The 24430-nt window shown below is 42.3% G+C and overlaps 1 protein-coding gene across 1 annotated transcript; it reads right to left on the bottom strand.

The window, feature by feature from the left end:
• Positions 1–3: 3 nt before the first annotated feature.
• Positions 4–156, bottom strand: LOC308277096 (uncharacterized protein; the record flags this gene model as incomplete). The annotated part of the gene is made up of 1 exon (XM_080716165.1): positions 4–156. One exon carries the CDS (start codon positions 154–156, stop codon positions 4–6), a length of 153 nt encoding a protein of 50 aa, XP_080572291.1.
• Between the last annotated feature and the right edge of the window lie 24274 nt (positions 157–24430).

Here is a 24430-nt window from a genome sequence, read left to right as displayed (position 1 = left end):
GCTTCATTCTTCAATACTCTTCTGTTTGCTTCCAGACTGAGATTTTACGGACTGTTTTGCAGCCCTCTGTATAAAGTATGTTCCAAGATGGACGCCTATGAAAGACAGCCCAGCAACAAGGAGCCAGTTCTTTCTAATCCAACTGGTGTTTTTCATTTCTTCTTTTAATATCAAGCTCAGATTCGAAGCTGCTTCTTTCTACAGGAAATAAAAATAAAAATATTTTATTTATTTATTTATTTATTTATTTATTTATTTATTTATTTGCAGGTCTGGAGATGGAACCCAGGGGCATTTGACCTCCGAGCTACACCCCCTGCCCAATTTTTTTATTCTTTATTTTGAAACAGGGTCTCACTGAGTTGCAGAGGGCCTCACTAAGTAGCTGAGGCTGTCCGCGAACCGCGATCCTCCAGTCTCAGCCTCCCAAATGCTGGGATTACAAGTGTGCGCTACCACACCCGGCAAAATATAACATTTTAGAAAATTAATCCTAAAACATTTTAAAGGGTGCAATTAAAAATTTTAATGCTCTGCTCCATATTTTAAAAATAGAAATTCTGTCACAAGCCTCCAGAAAACAAGAAAGTAAACCAACTTGGAATTAATATTCCTATATTCTTTATTGAATGTCCTCTTTAAAAAAAAGTGTTTATGTTTCAATGATGTGGGATTACACAATAATGCAGTTAGAAAACTTTCAGTACAGTCATCTGAATATGACATACATCTAGAGAAATGTTATACTATAAAACCAAGAATTTGGTCTGTCTGAGTCTTAAAAAGTCTCAAATTTGTTTCTTTTACAGCAAGATTTAATATTACATTATGTTTTTATCTACAACTTTGCTATGCTTGAGGTTTGAACAGATGTGCATTTTCATCAAATCATACTTATAAATAATTATGAAAACAAGATAGTTACTGCACAAATGTCCAGGCTACATTTACCCAAATTAATCTGCACAAGACACAGTATCAAAGTACACACCATATCTCAAACACTTGGCTAAAGTCAGAGATAATTTCCTATCATTTTAGTCTACCAACCAAGGATTTTCTGTTTTTCACGTACTGCCCAACTAACTCTAATTGGTTAATAACAATTAATAAAAAAAATCAGGGATTAGGTTGAACATAGAGAAACGATCTGATGTGCAGTTTGATTTTGACTAGTGTAAATGCTTAGAATGTCATCACATACCAAGTGGATAAGCAGAAATACAGTAATAGTTTCCTCAAGAAGGTAGTAAAAAGCAGGCCCCGAGACACAAACGCCTTCCACTTTAATAATAATGTGTGTAAAGAGTAAAGGTATCAGGTCACGGGCTTATACCTTGAGGGTTGGTGTTTTGCAGGTGAAGGTTTAGCCAGTTTAATTAGTTATTTTGGGGAATATGCTAACCGTGTAGCTATTTGGAGAATCGTAGGCATTAGTAACGCTAATCTACCTACTCGGCCTGAAGTACTTTAAGAAGCGCTTCAAGTACTTTAAAGATTATGGCATGAGCGTGGTGGTACAGACCAAAATGGTGATTTGAAGATGTGCAACGAGGAGGTGAGGAGAAGAGGAAATGTTGTACTAAGTGTTATCTTCGTCACTGCTCTCAATTTAGTTAAAAGGCTGAAACCATGGTAACCAGTCTCAAGTAAAGTGAAGGCAAATGATGGCCAGCTTGCTTACTTCAAAGAAAAAGCTATAGTGACATTCCCCCGAATAAAATGAGGAGGGGAAAAACAAACAAGCAAGCAAAGCCTTTTGATTTTATGCCGGAAACAGCCAAGATATTGAAGTCTAATTTCCATGATTAATTCAGATTCAGCAAAATCTGAGAAACTTTTTTTTTTTTTTGCAGGTTTGGGGATGGAACCCTGGGGCATTTGACCTCCGAGATATACCCCCAGCCCTATTTTTTATTCTTTATTTTGAAACAGGGTCTCGCTGAGTTGCAGAGGGCCTCACTAAGTAGCTGAGGCTGTCCGCGAACTGTGATCCTCTCGTCTCAGCCTCCCAAATGCTGGGATTACAAGCGTGCACCACCACGCCCGGCTCTGAGAAACACATTTACTTGAAACTTAGTGAAGTAACTTTTATATGGTAATCTGCACATGTTCAAACTTGCACACATACAAACAACAAACGAAACTATGACACCGAGCTATATACACAGCCCCTTTTATTTTGAGACAAGGTCTCACGAAGTTGCCTGGACTGACCTCCAACTTGAGATCCTCCTGCCTCAGTTTCTGGAGTAGATGATTGCATTCACAGGTCACTATTTTTCCTCTAAGAATATCATAGTTAATATTCCTTGTATTTGTTTTTGCAGAAGAAAATTACTTTTCCACAAAAGTTGGACTATACCTGGATCCTCAGCTTTTATGACAAAGAGGTCCAATATATACATACACTCTACTGGTCTCAGGAGCGTCTGGAAGACGGGATATATACAAATACGCATTTAATCCATTCTCTAACTTTCTGCTCTTCTAATATTAAGTGGAATAACTACTGCAAACTGCCTCAAGTCAGTTAAGATCAAATTTTGTCGCCAAAGAAGTTATGACAAACATTTTGGTTTTTAGAACCTTTTGGATTCTGAACCAGGGACTATAGCCTTGAATCAATTAGCTATGACCTCTTTATTTCAGTGAGTCTCCAAAGTAAAAAATTATTTTGAAGTTAAAATATTAGATGCTAAAGAATGAATATAACTAGTTTTATCTGTTTGGGGAAAAACAAAGAAGAATATGGGCCATAATACATATATCAGGTGACTTGTCAATTTAGCATTTTTTTCTGGCCATAACTCTATAAAATCATAATTTCCCATTACTGGAACATAAAGTGTGGTTGACCAAATTCAATGAAACTGACCTCAAAACTGCAAGCGTACTATTTCCCTTGCAGTTGGCTCTTTGGTGGACTTGCAAGCCCCAGACTGTCCGGCTCAGCAATGTTGTCCTTAGCAGGTACGTGGAAGACAGGGCTGCTTTTGAGTCTGTACCACCCCAAGTGTATCAGCCCAACCAAAGGTACCATAACCACCAGGACTTTGTAGTCTCTCAAGAAGTTCTGAAAGCTCATAGTCTCCTGGCAACAGTGCACCTGAGATTACAGTTAAAGGAGAAAAAAAAAATCATAAACAAATCATGTCCATAAATCACAACAAGTAGTACATGGCACTTCAGTAAAGGTTTACCATTTTTAATTATAATAGAGTGCAATGTTAATGAACAAAGAGAGGTACTGTAGACACAAAGGGATAGCAGGAACTCAGGCTGGGGAACCTAACAAACACAATACTTTATCTTTTTATTTTATTTTGCGGTACTGGGAATAGAACCCAGGGGCATTCTACCCCTGAGCTACACCCCCTGCGCTATTTTTTATTCTTTATCTTGAAACAGGGTCTCACTAAGTTGCAAAGAGCCTCGCTAAGTAGCTGAGGCTGGCCTCAAACCGCGATCCTCCTGTCTCAAACTCCCAAATGCGGGGATTACAAGGGTGCACCACCATGCTGGGCTCCAGAATACCTCTGTTTCCTTCCTTCCTTCCTTCCTTCCTTCCTTCCTTCCTTCCTTCCTTCCTTCCTTCTTTCGCGGGTCTGGGGATGGAACCCAGGGGGCATTTGACCTCCGAGCTATACCCCCTGCCCAATTTTTTATTCTTTATTTTTAAACAGGGTCTCACTGAGTTGCAGAGGGCCTCTCTAAGTAGCTGAGGCTATCTGCGAACTGCGATCCTCCGGTCTCAGCCTCCCAAATGCTGGGATTACAAGCGTGTGCCACCACGCCCGGCTCCACAATACTTATTAATCAACTATTGTTAAGGAACATTATCTGCTGGCAAAGCCATACAAACCTGTGAAAGCACTCATGCACAGAGCGGTCTTTATATTATTAAATGTTCTCTGAGTCACAATTAAGGCAGCGCTGTTTAACTTTTTTTTTTCCCCCCTCACTGGGGATTAAACTCAGGGCCTACACGTGCTAGATATTGGTCTACCACTGAGCTGTGCCCCCAACCCTTATTTTTATCTTTCATAATTACATTCAGTCACACTCTTAGAGAATAATCAGTGGTAATCCTTAAATATGCAGTAAGGATTTAGGTTCCCGGGTTGTGATGGGATCCAAGTGGCTTCAAGTGAGATAAGAATAATTAAGCACGGATTCCAAAAAAGTTGCAAAAGGCTTTGGGTTGCAAGTTATGAATTAGAATGAATTAACGCTATTTCCACATTTATGTGTTAAACCACTGTGTTCTAAAATGCCGGCCCCGAGTCACTAGTTATTATCAGTGCAGTTTACATTAAAACATTGGGGCTAGAAAACTGCCTGTTACAAAGCTAGTTGGTGCTGAAAATAGACTTTTTTCCCTGCCTTTGATTTGGAAAGCATGGCAGGGAGCCCAGGGAGCCTGAGTCCTGTTGACCTGCTGGTTTCTAACACCCTTTAGAGCCTCTGTCCACTCTTAGTTACGGCACACTCTGCCAGAGGTTAGTTTACAGACTGTGATGACAAGGATGGCCCCGTTCTGCAAGCTCCCTTCTGAGAGAGAATAAGGACTGTGAGTCATAAGATTTGCTTCAATTGTACCTATGAGATTTTAGTACCACAAATTTGACTAAATTCCGTACATTCTGGGTAAATACCATTAATAAAATGTGTAACCAGAATTTCTACTTATTTGCTAACATCTATTTATTTATTTGTGGTACTGGGAATTGAACCCAGGCACATTCTACCTGAGCCACATTCCCAGCCCTATTAAAAAATATATATTGTTTTTTGAAACAATGTCTCATTAGGTTGATGAGTCTTAATACTTGCTGAAGCTGTCCTCTAACTTGTGATCTTCCTATCTCAGCCTCCCAAATACTGAGATTACAGGTGTGTGCCACCACACCTGGCTATTTACTAAAACATTTATTTTTATTCATTTATTTTGTGTGTGTGGTACTGGAGTTCCTGGAAACCCTTCTACCTCGGTGCTACACTCCCAGACCTATTTTATATTTTATTTGGAAACAGGGTATCTTAAGCCAGCGTGGCTGGCTTCGAACCTGTGCGATCCTCCTGTCTCCACCTCCCAAGCGCGGGGATTACAAGCGTGCGCCACCACGCCCAGCTTACTAAACATTTAAATCAGTATTAAAACACACTAGTAAGCTGGGCATGGTGGCAGACATGTGTAATAGCAGTATTTGAGAGACTGACACAGGAGGATTGCAGGTTTGCAGCCAGCCTCAGCTACTTAGAGAGGCCCTCAGCAACTTAGTGAGACCCTGTGTCAAAATAAAGAATAAGAAGTAGGGCTGGGGTGTAGCTTGGAGGTACTGGCTCAATCCCCAGGACCATAAAAATAAAGTAAATAAATAAAACACAATAGTAATGGATAAAATAGCCTGAATGTCTGTTTTTGATGTGTATATATTAAAAGTGAACAGAAGGCTGCAAGTGTTATGCTTACATACATATATACCTAGCATTAGAAACCGTTTCTCCCCAATGTCTAAATGCAAGTTCTAAGGACTTTATTGTTAAACCACTAGATGAACTGAACTTCTGAGTTACATCCCTGGTGCTGTGTACATTTTCCCTCTTCTGTTCCCCCTCTCTCTATATATAATTTTTAAAATTTTGAGACAGGGTCTTCCTGAGATTGTCCTCAAACTTGTGATCTTGCCTCAGCCTCCCAAGTAGCTGGTATCACAGGCATGTGCTGCTATGCCTGCACTGAGACATCTTTTCTTGGTATGTGTATGTTCTATTTTTGGAGGAAATAAAAATTATAAATAACTGTATCATGACTAAATTTCATTGCGAAGCTCACTGCACTAGTTTTTAGAGCATTTGAGATTTGTGGGCTCAATAAAATAACTGGGAGAGAAATGAGGTGATTTGAAGCAATGAGGGAAGGATTCTAGTGTAAGGCTTACTGCCTCAGGAAAGGCTGCACCAGCCACCTGGCTTGTGGGACTGACATGTGGCGTTCCTGCCACAAAACCTCTTGAACAGAAGGTCTAAATGATACTGCTGTGGTTTGGATAACTGTCCCCCAGGGCCCATATGCTAAAGGCTTGGACACCAGCCCATGGTACTACCTGGGCTGTGGTGAAAGGAAATCAGCTTATGGCCGTCATGACTCTGAGGGGATAATGGAACCCTGGCCCTTCTCTCACTCTGCTTCCTGACCACTGAGAAGCTCCCTCCACCAGCACTCCCACTGTGATGTACTACTCCACTGCCAGTCCAAAGCTGAAATCTCCAACACTGGGTTAAAGTAATCCTTTCTTCCCTGTAATCTGATTTGTCTCAGGTATTTTATCTCAGTGATGGAAAGCTAACACAGATATCATCATTCATATCCAGTCTCCTTGACATTTAAGATTACTTTAGCACCTCTCATTCTCAAGTTGAGGTTATAAAAGCCATATCATTTTTTTTGGTATGTGTGTGGTTACTGGAGATTGAACACCTTCGACATAATTTTCTTTTTTTTTTTCCTTTTGCAGTACTGGGAATGAAATCCAGGGGCATTCTACCTCTGAGCTATACCCCCAGCACTATTTTTTATCCTTTATTTTGAAACCAGGTCTCACTGAGTTGCAAAGGGCCTCACTAAGTAGCTGAGGTTGTCCGTGAACTGCGATCCCCCTGTCTCAGCCTCCCGAATGCTGGGATTACAAGTGTGCGCCACCATGCCTGGCTCTAATTTTATTTTTTATTTTCAAACAGAATCTCACCAAGTTGTTGAGGACCTTGCTAAATTGCTGAGGCTGGCCTTGAACCTGTGATCTTGTCTCAGCCTCCCAAGTACTGAGATTATGGGTGTGTGGCACCACACCCCGCTTCCAGTACTTTTTTCAGAGGACATCTCTCTAATTCACCGTTTACTTCTCCAAGATAACTATTATAATTTCAATATTACTTAGTTTGTCTCTGAATCATGAACTTTCAGAAAAGTAGCTGATTGAAAAGAGACTAGTTGGAAAGGATATACTAGTAAGATTGGGACTAATAATATCTAAAATTCAGAACAAATTAACCTATACTTTCTAATGGCAATATTTGGGAAAGCTGTCTGATCTCCGTATGTAGATCACAGTATATAACACAAGATTCTGTGAGCCTTCCTGGAGAAGACAGGAGCGGATCTCAGACTAGGATCAAGTTAGCCCCTTACACATCATCTTGTGGATCATCTGTGAGCTAAAGACAAAGAGGCACTCTATATTCCATGCACACTGTGTTTAACAGGCTTTTATTACTTTTATCAGGATAATTTAGGGAGTTATGTATCCTTTCAAGATTTATGTTTAGCTAAATCTGGGAGTTAGTATCTATTTGGCTGAAAATTCGTTATTTGTCACACATCATGGAGCTCCATTACAGCACTTCTTGATTAGCAAAAGCTGCTGGCCAATTTAAGATTAATTGCTTTAATGTTTACTCAACACTTACATGTTCTCGGTTCCTTTAATCTTCTATATCATTTGTTGATTTGGCTAATGGAAGCAAGAGGTAACTATTTTCTGACAGCTCATTCTATTGTCTTTTGAGAGGGTTGGAAAATGTACAGGATAATATGGTTTTTACTTTCATAAAATAATTTTAGAGTCCTCACATTCAATCCACATAAAAGCACCGAGTCTCGCACTGTACTTAAAACAGCCCCTTTCTACTCTAGAAGATGAAATCTGCACTCTTAAAATGACACTGGCAGGGACTTTAACCTACTTTGTTACTTCTGCTTAACAGCTTTCTAGAACATTACATATGTTCTGTTATCCATATAACCATCTTCCCGGGGATGGACACACAAGACTTCACTAAAGAAGGTTTATCACTCATTTTTCAGAAAAATACAAAATAGCTTTAAAATTTCATTATTTGATATGGTAACTAGTGAGGGGAGCGTGTTAATCTTTTTGTTTATATCCTCTTATGGAGCTTTTTCAAACATATACAACCAATTATACCTGTTTGGGGGATCTAATTTTAATACTCAATTTTTCTGTGGGATTTTTTTTTTGTGTGTGTGTGGTACTGAGGATGGAACCCAGAGGCATTCTACCACTGAGCTACCCACCCCCAGTCCTATTTTTTATTCTTTATTTTGAATCAGGGTCTCAATAAGTTGCAGAGAGCTTCACTAAGTAGCTGAGGCTGTCTGCAAACCGCGATCCTCCTGTCTCGGCCTCCCGAATGCTGGGATGACAGGAGTGCACCACCATGCCAGGTTTCTGTGGGATTCTTTTCAAAATGAAAATTAGCATTATTGCCCTTTTTTTAATATAGGCATACTTTTTAAAGTTATAAAGAAAAGGAATAAAGAAATACAGAATCTAAAATCTTTGGGGTTTTAAAAAAAGTGATCATAAACTGGGCATGATGGCATATGCGTATAATCCTACCTAGTACTTAGGAGGCTGAGACAGAAGGATGACAAGTTCATGGCCAGCCTCAGCTACTTAGTGAGCTCCTGTTTCAAAATAAAGGGCTGGGGTATAGCGCAGAGGTAGAATGCCTCTGGGTTCAATCCCCAGTACAACAACAACAACAAAGTGATCATAAGATAAACACTGTTTTGCAATCTTCTCTCATGATTTATTGCTATCTAGCATTTGATTGTATGGAGATATCCTAATTTGACCAATTCACTGATTAGAAATTTGACATTTTCCAGTGCTTTATTATTAAATTCTTATATTCTTAGCTTATACGTGTTGCTTTTGAGGATAATTTTAAAATTTAACAGATTTCTTAACACAACTCATTTTTCATGAACTTGGCAGAAAGGCTTCAAAAACTTTGACTTTTATAAAGGTTCACAGGGCTTGGAAGGGAGACAAGGAGATCCAATTTGAGAAACAGACTTAACCAAATATAATTTACCTAGAGACGGTCCCACTCTCCACCCTCAAAACGCTTGGAAGAGCAAGTCATTCCAAGTAGTATGAAATGATCGTACGGCCACCAGAGAGTTCTCAATTTAAAACAAAAAATTCTTAAGAATGTATTTGCGATGATCAGGTTTCATAAGCAATCACAGGCCAGTCCCTAAAATAAGTTAGCGCCTGTTTTGCATTCACTGAACGTTTCAAGTTTGAAGGAAAGCAGCAACAAAAATGACACATGTCCCCCTTTCACTATTTCACTGCATCTACGATGGCCCAGTTCTTATTTCTGTCTTTGTGTTATTAGGTGTTGAACCCAGCAGCATCCTATGTCTGAGCTATTTTATGGTCTTGCCAAGTTGCTGAGGCTGGCCTCAAACTTGCAAACCTCCTAATTCAGCCTCCTAAGTACTGGGATTATAAGTATGCACCACCACGTCTGGCTTTCTTCACTCTTCTTTAAATACACTCCTAAAAGAAAAATACACTCTTTCAGAGATGGAAGAAATCAAGGGAATTAAAATAAGATTGGTAAATCTTAGGCCAAGTAAAATACAGAGTAGATATTTATTTTATTCACTGAAATACCTTTTGTTCTGTCTAGAAAAGCTTAACATTGGTTATGCTTTTTATATTTCCCCCAAAATATTACGTATTATTGAAAACGCTTCATACTTTAAATTTCATTTTGTTTTCATGGCGATTTTATGACGCCACTTTAAGTAAGGAATCATTAAACTGACCCTAGGATTATTGCCAGTTAATTGGAGTACTCAATTTAGATTTTAGTCTTAAAAATCTCAGCTGGTATCCTACGAAACAGCCTAGGCAGTGTCATCTCAGAATTTGCAGCGCTACGAGGACAAGGAGAACATTCGGAGGAGGCGGTGGTCGGAGGTCCACTAGTCCACGCGTGAAAACTGCCTGGCGTATTCTTCTCATTCTCCTGTCCAGCACAGCATAGGTTAACAGTGGTCTCATGAGCCTTGTCCAAAACTTGAGGGCAAAGTGTCTACATCCTCCAGGGAGGTGAGATTAGCGGGGCTAAGTTTAGCTCAGTTTTCTTTGGCTTTGTTCTCTCCACAGAATGCACAGCAAGGCATTAATGAAGGAGAGAAGCCTGCTCTACCTCTACCCGGATATAAATGTTGCAGTCTTTTTGAGTAGGTACAAACATAAAAGCCAAGAAAGGAAAACACTAAGACTTCAGACCACAGACATTCTTTACACTTAACTCATTTTTAGGACAGACACTTGCCCTCTTAGTTTGCATTAGAGATCGCTCTCTTCAGTTTCTACCTTTAGAGCCTGATGGGTTTTCTAGGATCTGTTACATTCCAAGCTAAATTGGTGTTTTTCTGTGACAGAAAAGGTAAGTTTAGGTAAAGGGCAGAAAAGAAAAGTCCAAACAAAAATTCCAAACAAAAAACAAAACAACAACAACAAAAATTCCAAACAGATAGACTCTATATATTAGACCACGCCTTCTATATCCACAGAGTCAATTAAAACCATCAAGTTTTACTACTGCTCACTACAAAATGAGGCCTAAGCAACCTGGATGCAGGGACTATTTTATAAGATTCTCATTTTGCCTACTGGGCTTACTGGGCGCCATCTGCTGGCTTTTTGGATACAGTGTAAGGTACATCCTTTTTTCCTAAGTCTTCATTGCTGCTCTGCTTAAAGTATGTAAAAGCAGTAATATTTAAACTTTCCATTAAATGTAATTTCATCATAAAGACAATTTTTCATAGGAAGACAATCAGTTAACTCAGTTCTTATGATTATGATATTTGATGAAGTTTACTGGAATTGTATAATGCTTTTTCTTTCACAGTGACAGTGTTGGCTTAAGGTATTCGGGAATGCCCCATTCCTGAATTCTAATCATCAATGTTAAAAATAGTTTGTTTTCGCCGGGCGTGGTGGCGCACGCTTGTAATCCCCGCACTTGGGAGGCAGAGACAGGAGGATCGCGCAGGTTCGAAGCCAGCCGCGCGCGCTGGCTTAGGAGACCCTGTTTCCAAATAAAAAATGTAAAAATAGGTCTGGGAGTGTAGCCCGGAGGTAGAAGGGCTTCCAGGAACCCCAGTAACACCAAAAAAAAAAAAAAGTTTGTTTTCTTTTTAAATTCCCAATTTTCAACGAGGCAGTTCATGTTTTGGCATTTATTTTGTGTGTATACACATTGTAAAGAACTGCAAGCAAACTAGAAGAGATTTTGAAAGTTCTCTCCATAAAGAAATGATTAACATTTAAGGAGACAGGTGTTTAATCTGATTTAAATGCTATATAATATAAATATTACATGGTTTCTCAGTATTATGCATAATTTTTATGTATCAGTTTAAAATTTTTTTTAAAAAAGGAACACATGCGGTCTTCCTGCCTATTCAACTGATCAGCATGGCAAAGGCATAGTTTTCTATATATATGGGGTAAAAATAACCTGTTTTCCTAGAATTTACCAGTTTTGTTAAAAAAAAAAAGTTAAAACTATACATCAACTCTTGATGAACCAATGGGTCACACTTGAGTCCTATAATTTCCATTCTGCAAAATCTGTTTCTACCCCACCCTTCCAGGTCCATTTGACTTTCACCCAGGCCTCTGACAGCACAGTGACTTCAGGAATAGATCTGTAGCCACAGAACATTTTGAAGGTAGAAACAGACGCATGTAAGTTTAGGGTTTTTGCTACACCCTTGCTCTTATTGGAAAATCAATATATTTATAACTTAAAATAATAAGTACCACGAATCTTAGATGGGAGCTTCATTAACAATAGGCAGTCCACAATCTGGAGTGACTGATTAGTGACTAATGAGAAGTGACAGTCGGCCTAGTGGCAGGCCGTGTCACTTATCAGAAAGGCTGTAGTGTTTACAGAGCTGTCTCAGAATCCTTCCATCCCCTTTCACTGATTTTACATCCTGGTTACTTGATGTTGGGGTGGTAGGGGAGGAGATGGTATCATGCCAACAACCGAACTGTTCCAGATTCAATGTCCAGTTGATTGTCCAGTTGAATGTTCAGTTGATTGGACATTGGTTCAATGTCCAGTTGATTGGACAATGTCCAGTTGATTGGACAACAGCCAAACTGTTCCAGATTCAATGTCCAGTTGACTGGGGTCTATAGTGGGTTTACAGTGGTGTTTTCATGCTACCCTCGTCTTCTAAGGAGATCCATTTCTATCTCTCAACATTTGGGGGATTTTAATTTTACTTTCCACATTTGTTTCTGCAGACGCTCTCTTGGCCAGAGGCCACTGTGACTATGGCACATCGACACGCTAAACTTCTGTCCTCACCTGTCTACCTAGGCTTCATCTTTACCCCTTTCCTCATAGTCCCAAACAAGGCACTGGTCCTCCCGTTACCCATGCTCCAGCTCTACTCTGTACTGTGTCTTCACCGTTCCATCCCCACAATCTCCCTCTGGAAAGCTTCTCCTCTGCATAAGCATGGCCGCTTCTTTCCAACTGAAAAGCACCAAACACTTGCCTTTCGGGTCTCTTTCCAGGTACCACATGATCTTATTCCTTTCAGAGAATGTCTTCCATGAGTCACCTTTCATTCTATCTTTAAAGCCAAGTAATCACTTTCATTCTATTTTCCACAAAACCGGCTCTGACTATAAAGATCACTGTTTGGGTCAGCTTTCCATCACTATGACAAAATATCTGAGTATCCAACTGCTACCGTTCACCTTTAACCTAACTAGTCCCACAAGTCTAAAACCATCTCAGAGAAGAATGAACCCTCTTTCCTTCCCAAACTGCTCTTCCACCTGGATTTCCTGTTTTGGGGGCGGGGAGAGAGAGAGAGAGAGAGAGAGAGACAGACAGACAGACAGACAGACAGACAGAGAGGCAGACACACAGACAGGAAGAGGGAGTGGAGAGTGTGCACAAGCATTAATATACTAAGCCATTTAATTAAAAACTAAGATCTAGTGGATTCAGCTCTTCTCCTCCCACTCAACAGTCACCTCATTCTGCGATATGACATGACATTTCCCTGTGCCACAGTCCAGACCCTTTCTGACCTCTCAGAAGACCTTCTGGTTTAGCCCAGTGGTTCTCAAAGCGTGGTCTCATTACCATCATTAGCCAATACCTGGGGACTTAATAGAAATGAGAATTCCCAGGCTGCCCCTGACCTACTGAGTCAGAAACTCTAGAATGGCACACAGTAGTCTATTTCAGTACATTTTCTACATAATTCTGAAGCTAAAGTTTGAGAACCATCACTCCAGTCCACTCCTAATTCATTCTCTACACTCTAACACAGCCATCTTAGGGGGGGAAAAAAAAGGTCATGGTTCTACATGCCTTTCTTCTTTTTTTACTGGGGTGTTGAACCCTGGGGAATTCTACCTCTAAGATACACTTCCAGCCCTTTTTAGTTTGGAACAAGAGTGTTTCTAAGTTGCTGAGGCTGGCTTTAAACCTGCGATCCTGGCCATGCCTCTGTTTTTCTTTGTGATGTTTCTGATGAGAGGGTGAGATCTAAATTTCTTCGTACAGCATAAAGAGCCCATCAAGATCTGTTTTCTGTCAGTTTTCAGAAAGCACATTAAATCAACTTATTAAGAATGTATGGTCATGTCGTGATTAAAGAATGAGCCACGGAATCATACTATCAGGTCTCTGAATCTCTACTTGTCCACTTTACAGCTGGCTTGTGGTATTGGATGTCTTCTTTAATCTCACTAAGTCTCAGCTCCATCGTTCAGAAAGATGAGTAACAGGGACTTCCGTATCACAAGGCTTCTGTGTACTTAGCCTGGGCTCAGTGATTATTAGCTATTATTATTATTATTTTGATTATCAAGAGTTTCCCTGGGGCTGATGGTGGCTTTTCTTAAGACAGCCCTGCAGCTCAACTTCTTTCATCTGTCCAACTTCATCATTAGTTACAACAGAGGATCAATCAACCACCACCCACTATAACAGAAGGCAGCAGCCTCTTGTTTTGCTTCTCTGCTGTGCTTTCAGCATAGAGCAGGAAATATAGAACCTCACTCTCTTGGTTCCAGGTCAGGTGCCTCCTTCTATGCTTCGGCTCCAAGTTCTGGTGTTCCCGACTCAGAGCCTTTTCCTGAGCCCCTCCTTTCTTTCTCTCTAGCACCTCTCTCCATTTCCTTCAAGGTTCCACCTTTGTGGTGGATGCTGTGTTGGGCCACCCGGATTCCCCTTTAGGAGTGAAAGACACACTTCCCCACGGTACCCTGGGAGCACTGAGACAGGACACAGACATCAGCTCACTCTCAGGATTGACCAGAGAGCTAAGTTGTGCCCTTCTAGGGTGGCAGGCACCATATTACTGGCCAAAGCCAGTAGGGATATTAAGTCCTGGCCTTTCTTTCCAAACTGGACAACTCTGAAAGGCCTATGGAGCACTAGAGTTTCCCTGGGGCCGATGGTGGCTTTTAAGATGGCTCTGCAGCTCAACTTCTTTATTTTTGTTTTTGTGGTACTGGAGGTGGAACCCAGAGGCTTTCTACCTCCGGACTATACTCCCAGACCTATTTTATATTTTATTTGGAAACAGGGTCTCACTATGTTGCTGAGAGCCTCACTAAGTAGCTGAGGCTGGCTTCGACCCTGTGCGATCCTCCTGTCTCCGCCTCCCAAGAGTGGGGATTACAAGTGTGCGCCACCACGCCCACCTCAACTTCTTTTATCTGTCCAATCTTGCTTCCTTTCTTCCTTGGTAATGATCCAAAAGTTCTTCTCTAGTAAATATCCTACCCACAAACCTCAGAGTCTGCTTTCCAGGAAAAACAACCCAGAACAATCTAAAAACATCTTGCTCCTTTATGGATATACTTGTTTGCTGTGTCCCCCTCCATCACTAGAATATAAGCTATACAGGGGCCAGGCCTGTATAACAGCTCAGTGTTGCAAACACACACATGTATTCAGGTAAAGGAAAATGGACGATGTTAACGAGTACAACGAAGTCTCTGAACTTGCAACAGGGTTTGGGTCACTGACCATCTGGGAGGAAAACGGGCATGACCTGAGGAGGTGGGCCCCGCTGAATCCTGTCCCTGCCTTCCTACAGCTGGGATCACCACGAAGTCCAAGAGTTCTGCCATCCAGTTCCAGGTCGGGGGTGGGCCCACCTCCCATCAGCCTCGGGGATGCTCTGTACCCTTCAGATACAGGCGCACACTTGCCCTTCCCAGAGGGAAGGATACAGGGTTACAGGCGTGGCCGAGGGGTCTCCACTACGACGTGGGGCGCAGGGGACCCCTTTTCCCATCTATCTCACTGTGCAGGGGAGTGCGAGGAAGCTCTATTCCACGTCTACCTACGACACTGGAGCATCTCCTCGCCACTCACATTGCAAGGATTTACACCTACAGCTATTTTAAGGGGAGGCCTTTGGCCTTTGGGAGCCGGCCTCCTCCGTGTCCCGCCTCCCAAGTATCCTTCAGTGAGGACACCGACGACCTGTCGGGGGAGGCCCCTACAAACAAACCTCTCTGAGGACGGAGAGAAAGCTAGTTTTCCACGTGAGGTCCAGCGATCTCACCTGCCCACCAGACGCTGGGCCTACCTAGGCCGCCGCCGCCAGCGGACACCGGAGGCAGAGCTTCGCCCTGGCGGAGGAGGGCAACCTTCGCCCCGCGCGGCCGCACGGCGCATGCGCAGCCCCGACCGCTCCGATCCGCTTCTCCGGGTTTTGGTGAAGTTCTAGCCCTGGAAAGCGGAGGAACGGAGGCGGAGTACGTTCCGAGTCAGTCTCGGCAAATCACTGAAACTTGAAAACTTAATACATAGAATTGAAGTAATACATGGTAAGTAGGAAACTGCCTTTCAGTTCGCACTTATATTTCTTGACTGGAGAGTCAATCAGACGCTGGCGCGGTGTGCTGCCCCAATCGACCAATCAGAAAGCGCCCGGTGCTGTCGCTTAGCAACAAATCCCGCCTCTCCACAGGGCTATCCTGAAATCGAGGATAATACGAGAATCCCGGGTCGGGTTGGGGAGCGCGCATGCGCAGTGAGCCCTGGGCGCCCTCTAGGACGCCTTCGCCCTCCGTGGCGGGGTTACAGGGAGGCCGGAAGTTCTCCAGTTTGGTGCCTTTCACTTGTTTCCGCGTTCTCTCCGCTTTTTCTTTTAAGGGCAAAACTTTTACTTTTCCGATCCTTTTAAAATAATTATGTCGAGAGTTATGTCTAAGCGTAGCGATTAAAGTTTCTCCGGCATTATGAAAGCCACCTTTTTTACTCTCCGTATCGAAAAGCATTTTCCACCGTTGTGCGAGCAACTTTTCGGTATTCATAAAACATACCGTCGAAATACTGCCGTTTACTTTTTTATCTCCGCAACACGCCGTGCGTGTCACCTGCTGATCACGTCATAGCCCTTCCAGCCTCCATCGGTCTACCTCTGCCGCCATTTTTGTTTAGGGCTTTCCGGGGACGACGAGGGAGCCTGGGCGAAGGCCATTTTTCTTTTGGGCAGATTCCCAGCGCCCTTCAGGCACTTTACCTGAGGTTTTGCCGCCATCTTAAAGCCGGGCTCTGGCTTCAGGTGACCGCGAAGCTGCCGGGGTCATGATGCGTTCGGGCGGTGGCTGCGTTCCCAGCGGCGCGGGGAGGCATGGGTAGGGCAGGCGGCTGGAAACCCGAATCCTCAAGCTTCAGAAGGCGGGCCTGGCAGTCTCACCTTCTTAGTTCCCACAGCCAGGTATTACTCCTCCAGTGACCCTGGACAGTAGCAAAGCATACAAATCCCGAGCCCAAACCCTGCCACGATCGTAGGTAAGAACACGGAGATTCTGGGACCTAAAGTATTCCTTCCCTTGCATTAAACTGTTTGCCCATCTCCTCTACCCGTTTTTTTCTTTTTCTTTTTCTTTTTTTTCTTTGAGTTTTGAAACTTTTCTGAATCCTTCTCCCTGTGCCTCAACCTCTTTTGATTGTTTTCAAAGAGCTGAAGAGTTTCTCAACTTGATGGTGAGGGAAGCTTGGACTTTTAAACGAAAATATTTAGGAAAGCTCTTTTAGGACAAAACCAGAGCCCAGACCATGAGCCAGATATTTGTATCCAGTTATGGCTTCCTGCATCCCTATATACAGATAGTCCTCTTCCTAGATGATTTTGGGATTTGTCGAAAACAGAGTACCATTCATTCATTCATTCATTCAGTGTATTTATTACAGAAGGCCATAAAGAGTCCGCAGGAAAAAACAAAATAATAAAGCATAATCACCACTCTTTGAGACCTCAGTCGCCCCGATGTTTACTAGGTTGGGACGAGGAACGCAATATTCTGTGGTTCTTAGCACTGATTGGCCATAAGAACCAGTATTTGCTGGCATACTTAGCCATATATAAGCTTGAACTAATAAAGCATTTAATACTTGTTTTTGAATTCTAGATACAACCACATTGGTAAGCCAGTTGGCTAATGTTAAAATCAATATTCCAGTTACTCGGCCTTGTTCCTTTAAAGTATGGTCCCTCAGCAAACTCGGCATCACGTGGGAGCTTGTTAGAGCTAGGCCTCACCTCAGATCTGCTGAATCAGGATTTTCCAGAGGAAGGAGTGTACCTTAAAGTTCAAAGAGTGTTTATTCAGGGCTTGGGCCATAGGTATAGCCTGACTTTTTTCAACTTGTGCTGCTCAGCCAGATTCACAGCATATTACCAACCCATTATTTGTTTTAAATGCAGTGATATTGCAGATGTGTTTCTGTGATTTTTTTTTTTTTTTTTTTTGTGTGTGTGTGTGTCCACTGACTTGGTGTTGTAATTCCAATTTACCATTCCAAAAAGTTGGGAAGAGATTGTGTTAGTGCAGTATGCATTCATGTAACCTCTTATGACAACATCCAACGTGTAGTTTTTTTCCCTGCAAGTTTTTTTTGAAGGTTTAAATAAATTTATTAAAAAGATAGAAATACAGAAATAGAAATACAGCCCCATGCCAGAGTGGCATGGAGGGGTGACTCGAAATGAATACACCCTTCCTGCAAGTTTTAACTTCCAAATTACTACTAGTTTGCATTGTGTAAGAAACGTCTTTACTCTGTTTCCTGCGTTCTCAAACCATGAACATTTAAGTTTTTTTTCTTATTTTTTAAAAGTATGACCCCAAAGTTTGCACATGAGCAACAGCTCAATATTGACTTGTAAAACCTTGGGCCAAGCTTTTGGTGGCACCTTGCTTTCTTCTGTGGCTTCCTTTCATGAGAAATTGAAATCAGGAGTTTTCAGTCTTGACTGCACGTGGCAGTCACCTGAGGGGCTTTTAAACCAGACTCCAGACCAGTTATCAGCAGAGGGGAGACTGGATGGAATTAAGGAGCCAGGAAGATATTGGAGAGAACAGCAAGTGACTTTTCTGGTTTTCAGCCTGTGTATACTTTAGGTTTTTGGGTATATGTTAGATTTCATTTTTCTCCGTCGTCGTCTTATTTAGGGTTTTGAAGGCAGCTTGGAGAATTGGGTTGAGAATGTGGTGAGTCTCCTTCCCAGTAAATTCATCAACCTGCCATTTATTTCTTCTGTGTCCTAAGCAAGTTTTCCAGCCTATTTTTCCTTCATTAATTGGGAAAAGAGGAATGAAGGGCACTGTTGTTTAATTTTGTCTTGTGTGACTATTCTATGAATGTGAGAAAGAAAAGGACTGCAGTGCAACTCAGTGCTTGGGATTTCCTCCTACTTCACTGTGTATTGTGGGTGGCCGTGGAGCATGGTGGGTAAGGAAATGAACCCTGGAGCTGGGTTTCCTGGGTCCAGATCCTACCTCCTCCACCTGCCAGCTTTGTGAATGACTGTGTGTAGATGATCTAAGCTCCTCATTTGCAAACCACGGTCCTCCAGTTTCAGCCTCCCAAATGCTAGGATTACAGGTCTGTGCCACCACGCCTGGCAGAAATACTAGATTTTAAGATAGTTGCACTAATAATTATTAGATTTTCTTTCTGTGGCGAAGGTTGTACCAGTATTGGGAATGGCTTAGGAAGATTTGAGAAAGCTCCGATTATTAATAGATATATTTCAGAAATAATTGTGTCAAAATGGCAGACCTGGAGAGAGAAAGGCTTGGCTTCGGTCAGGAAGCAAACAGCTATGGAAACTTAGATTGACTTAGCTAAAAGTAATTAGGAAGTCGATAGGAGAGGGGAGAACTAGGGCTTCCTCTGTCTAAAGACAGATCTACATGATTAGATAATGTAGCTAGGATAGGAAGAGGGGGTTGACCTGACCTTTGAAAAGAGATGTAGAGGGAAAGGACACCTGAGCTCCACCTTGGCAGTCAGAATTACGTAAACAAGATGGAGGTCATGGGTATAAGAATTTTGGCCCAGGTGTTGAATCTGGTGGGGCATTCAGTTGAACTCCCCCCCCCCCATGCCATTGGGGCTGTAACTATCTTCTGTATTTCTATCTTTTTAATAAACTTTAAATCTTCAGTAAGAGTCTGAGCTAATGTGTATTTACCCTTAGCTTAGGACAAGAACCGTTTTTCTGTGTTTTGGGGTTTTGTTGTGGTTTGAGGGGAATTGTGTCCAGGACCCTAACAGGGGTCCCTGGGGACAGTTTCCCCAAAACCATATCATCTCACACCCTTACAGGAAGGTGACTGGAAACAGTAATTGTTAGAGTAAGGCTTGGGTTGCAGAGTGGATTAGTTACGTGCGTTCTGCTAATGCTCTCTGTTCATTTTTCAGTTTAACAGGCAGCACATCTGCCCACTGTGTGTCAGGCGGTGGGCCAAATGATCACATATCTGATCTCGTGTGAGCCTCACAGGACCCATGAGGCAGAAATTATTACCTTGTTTTATAGATAAGAAAACCAGAGACTTGGAGGACTTGAATAATCTGCAGTCACGTGAAGAGGCAAAATTGGAAGGGACGTGTTTTGCTAGAACTCGGATGAGACAGTGCTAAGTGTGGGTGTCTGTGTTTGTTACTTTTAAAGTATTAAGTAATAATAGATATTGCCTGTCAGTGGAGAGCCCCAGGCAGGGCCTGCTGGGCTCTGGGCGCAGCAGAAGGGGAGACCCACATCCTGGGTCACTTGATGGGATAATACAGTGACTCAAAGGTAGGGCTTCCATGAAGTTTATCTCGGTAGAAGATTTCAGTATTTAGCCTGCCTTTAATAACAGAAGAAAGCATCATTCATTTGTTGCTTGTACTGTCCTCTCTCCATTGTTGGAGTTAGATTGGTTTAGCTTTTTTTACAGCTATAATTTGGCATTCAAAACTACTACACGAGTAATGGGAAAAGCCAATTTTGAAACTTTATCTAATTACCGCCAGTAAAACTTTTGTCTCTTTACAATTTTTTCTTATATTTTATTCTTTTGTTAAAGTTGGTGAGTCCCTCCTTGAATCTGATGATAAAAATTAGTATGAGTGTATATGCGGGGGGAGGGGAGGCAGCCATGAAATGATTTCTCATTTTTGAATTGTAATCGTAACTTCAGAAGTTTAGGGCCTTCGTTTTCTAGTTCTGCTTTTATAGCTAGTGATATGATAGAAACAATAATTTTTCTAGACAAAAATTGAAATCTAGGGATTAGAAGCCTCAAGTTAATTTCTGGTTTTCTAAGCTAAAATGGTTGCTTTCGCTGTGACACAGGCCAGCAGCACTAAAAGAAAGACGAATGTGGACTTCAGCACGCCTTAGCTTTTCCCACAGAGTAATCTAGAAGGTCACGGACTTTCTTTATTAGAGTTTATCTCTGCTCTGTATTTAAATGACAGGACAATCATGTGATATCATTTAATCTGTTTCCATTTTCTCCCCAAATTAATTTTCATGAGGCTCTTAGGACCTTTCCTGTCCTTCTCAAGACACGCGTGTACACATATTTTTGATGGGGTCACACTTTATCAGAGTGGCCTCTTTGTGAATGAATTCTTGCTTGCAGGCCAGAGCAAATAGTCTCAAGAGTTCAGAGCAGAGGATGAGCTTTTCTTCAAGTTGTATAATATACATTGCGATAGCTTCTTTATGTAAATGATGTGCTGTCCTGTCTTTGGAAAATGGATTTTTTTGGAGATTGTTGTGAGTTTTGTAAAAGTGGGCAACAAAACAAAAATGACCGTGAATAGTGACTGTAGCTGATAGCAAAAGCTTTAGAACATTTGTGGGTTTTTTATTTTTATTTTTTTGCAGTCCCGGGGATGGAACCCAGGGTCATTCTACCTCAGAGCTACACCCCCCAGCCGAATTTTTTAGTCTTTGTTTTGAAACAGGGTTTCACTGAGATGCAAAAGGCCCACTAAGTAGTAGCTGAGGCTGGCTGCAAACCAGGATCCTCCAGTCTCAGCCTCCAGAATGCTGGGATTACAAGCATGCACCACCACACCCAGTGGGCTTTTGCTTTTTAGTGATCAGTAAACAAAGTTTAGTAAAGCCTTGGGATGTTCCTAGATTTAAAGCTTAATACAGAGGCCAGTATTACTTTTGCCATTCAAATCAATGTTAGAGTGTCAGATTTTTTTAAATTTTTTTTTATTTTTTGGTACTGGGGTTGGAACCCAGGGGCTTTTCTACCTCCAGGCTATACTCCCAGACCTATTTTATACTTTATTTGGAAACATGGTCTCACTAAGTTCCTGAGAACCTCACTAAGTAGCTGAGGCTGGCTTCGAACCTTTGCGATCCTCCTGTCTCAGCCTCCCAAGCACTGGGATTACAAGCATGGACCACCATGCTATGCAGAGTGTCAGTATTTTAAGGACCAAAAAACGTTAATGCACTGAAAAACTCATTTTTATGGCCTAAATTTGAACCACATTTCTGATTTCTTTTCCATTATTTTTAGTAGGAAACACTAGGATCTTCTTTGTATGAATTTACATATGAATTACGACTTTTTCACCTTTGCCCATATGACACATAAATTCTGAGTGTTATTTACTAAACTGGGGTGTAGCTCAGTGGCAGAGTGCTTGCCTAGCATGTTTGAGGCCCTGGGTCAGATCCCCAGCACTGCAAAATAAGTGTTATTTATTTATTGAGTTGGTGCACAGTGCTTTGACTTGCTTTTAAGAATTCTTAATGTAGACTTTTGGATTTGGAGACAATAAAGATGCCTTAGATAAATGGGTATAAATCTAAAAAAATAAAGTGATAGTATAGCCACTAATTCAGTTCTATCAGTAGACTTGAGTCAGAAAACTTTTGCTGCACACCTGTGCCATACCCCAAGTATTAAAGAGGTGGGCATGGGCCCTGTCCCCAGGAAGCTTAAAGTCAAGCAGTGGGGAGAGACTGAGGACCTACCAGAGTTGTTTGAGACCCCGCGGTAAACGTGAGGGTGCAGGTGGTTCAGATGTGGCACGGAGGGGGTGATCCAGCCTGTAGCGAGGAATGGGGGCATCCGCGTTGGGATTTGGAGGGTAACTTTTCTTGGGAGAGAGAGGATATCCTGTAGCTCCGCACATGTGGGCGAAGGTAGATCCAGGCCCAGCCGAGAGCTGGCTGCTGTGGCCTTGCAGATGTGGCGTTTCCCGTGCCCTTGATGGAGGTGTGGCAGTGAGTCCCCACGCTGTAGATCCCGGTGAAGGGTTTTGAATAGCAGGCTCCTGCTCAGAGAGCTCTAGAGATAGTTTGGGAGATGGAGAGGAGCAAGGATGGAGACGATGTTTAGAGGCTGTGATTGGAGGGCAAGATAGGGTACCCCTCTGTGAGGTCTGGATCTCCTGGCTTCACCACGCCTCTCACTCCATTTGGGCTGGTATAGCAAGATACCTTAGACTGGGTAACTTACAAACATTAAAAATGTATTGTTTAAGCCGGCTTTTGGGAGGCTGTGACAGGAGGATCAAGGTTCAGGCCCCTACTTAGTGGGACCCTTTGCAACTCAGTGAGATCCTGTTTTAAAAAATAAAGAATAATAAGCCGGGCGTGGTGGTGCACGCTTATAGTCCCCACATTTGGGAGGCTGAGACAGGAGGATCGTGCAGGTTCGAAGCCAGGCTCAGCAACTTAGTGAGACCCTGTTTCCAAATAAAATATAAAATGGGTCTGGGAGTATAGCCCAGAAGTAGAAAGCCTCTGGGTTCCACCCCCACTACCACCAAAAAAAAAAAAAAAAAAAAAAAGAATTAAAAAAAATAGGGTTGGGGGTATAGAACGGAGGTAGAATGCCCCAGGGTTCCATCCCCAGTACCACAAACTAACTAAATAACTAAATAAATGTATTGTTTATAGTTCTAGAGCCTGAAGGCCCAAGAGCAAGGTGTGGGCAGATTCAGTGTCTGGCGAGGCCGGTCTCGGCTTCAGAGATTACACCTTAGTGGAGGGGCTCTAGAGCTGGCTTGAGCCTCTTTTCTGAGGTCCCTGGTCTTATAGTGAGGTTGCAGCCTTCATACCTTTCCACTTTCCAAAGCCTCCCCTCTTATACTGTCATGTGGGTTATGAGGTTCCTACAAACGAATCTGGGGAGATAACATGCAAATACCCACGTACTGACTTCTCCTTCTCACGGGAGGCAGAAAGACCCATCCGTGGCTGACGCCCGTCATGACCCAGACGACGGCTGTGTGCCTGGAGGAAGGGGAAGCGAGCGCCTGATGCCACAGATGCCCTGGCAAATGGCAAGTCTGTGCTGGGTGCTACACTTCTTAGATTTTACAAAAGAAGAGTTAGGAACACCCCCCCTCCCAATGGAGTGAGGAACTTGTGGTTGGATGGTGTACGGTGGTTGTCAAGGCATAAATAATAGGAGTCAGGACACTCTCCCTCTGCTGCGCGCCCTGCCAGACCTGCAGAGACTCGGCTGCGAGACAAGGACGATTACTCTGGTACTACCTTTGCCCGATTTTCTATTGAATTGTCTTCTCATCTTTTGCTGGACGTATGTCTTTGCCGATGCATCTCCCAGCAATGACTCTTCCTCATTTCTTTTTTTTTTTTTTTTTTTTTTTTGGTGGTACTGGGGTTCCTGGAAACCCTTCTATCTCCAGGCTACACTCCTAGACCTATTTTTTATACTTTTTTTACTTTGGAAACAGGGTCTCTTAAGCCAGCACTGCTGGCTTCGAACCTGCGCGATCCTCCTGTCTCTGCTTCCTAAGTGTGGGAATTACAAGCAAACGCCACCACGCCCAGCTTCCTCATTGCTTTATGGTGCATTTGATGAACAGAAGCTTTAATTTCTTAAAACATTGCATTTTGAAATAATTATAAGTTCACAGGAAATTACAAAAAAACGCACTGGGAGACCCCATAAACTCCCCCTAATGGCGACGTCTTGCATAACTATAATACAAATATAAAAAAGAAAATAAACATTGGTTTAATTCACAGAGTTGATTGGATGGAGTCAGTTGCACATCATTTAGTTTTGTGCAGCGTAATGTGTTTTATACATGTGTGCATTCATTTCCAATGTATAAAACCGTTCTTTTTGGTTCCATTCTGTAGCCGCACATTCCCTCTCCCATCCTTGAGCCCTGGCAACCACTAATCTGTTCTCATCTCCATAATCATGTTATTCCACAGATGCTGGGTAAAAAGAAATATGCG

Source organism: Muscardinus avellanarius, assembly GCF_963383645.1.
Source record: "Muscardinus avellanarius genome assembly, chromosome: 19".
Classification (NCBI taxonomy): Eukaryota; Metazoa; Chordata; class Mammalia; order Rodentia; family Gliridae; genus Muscardinus; species Muscardinus avellanarius.
Note: the sequence above shows the minus strand (reverse complement) of the source record. Positions and strands in the feature narration are given on the sequence as shown.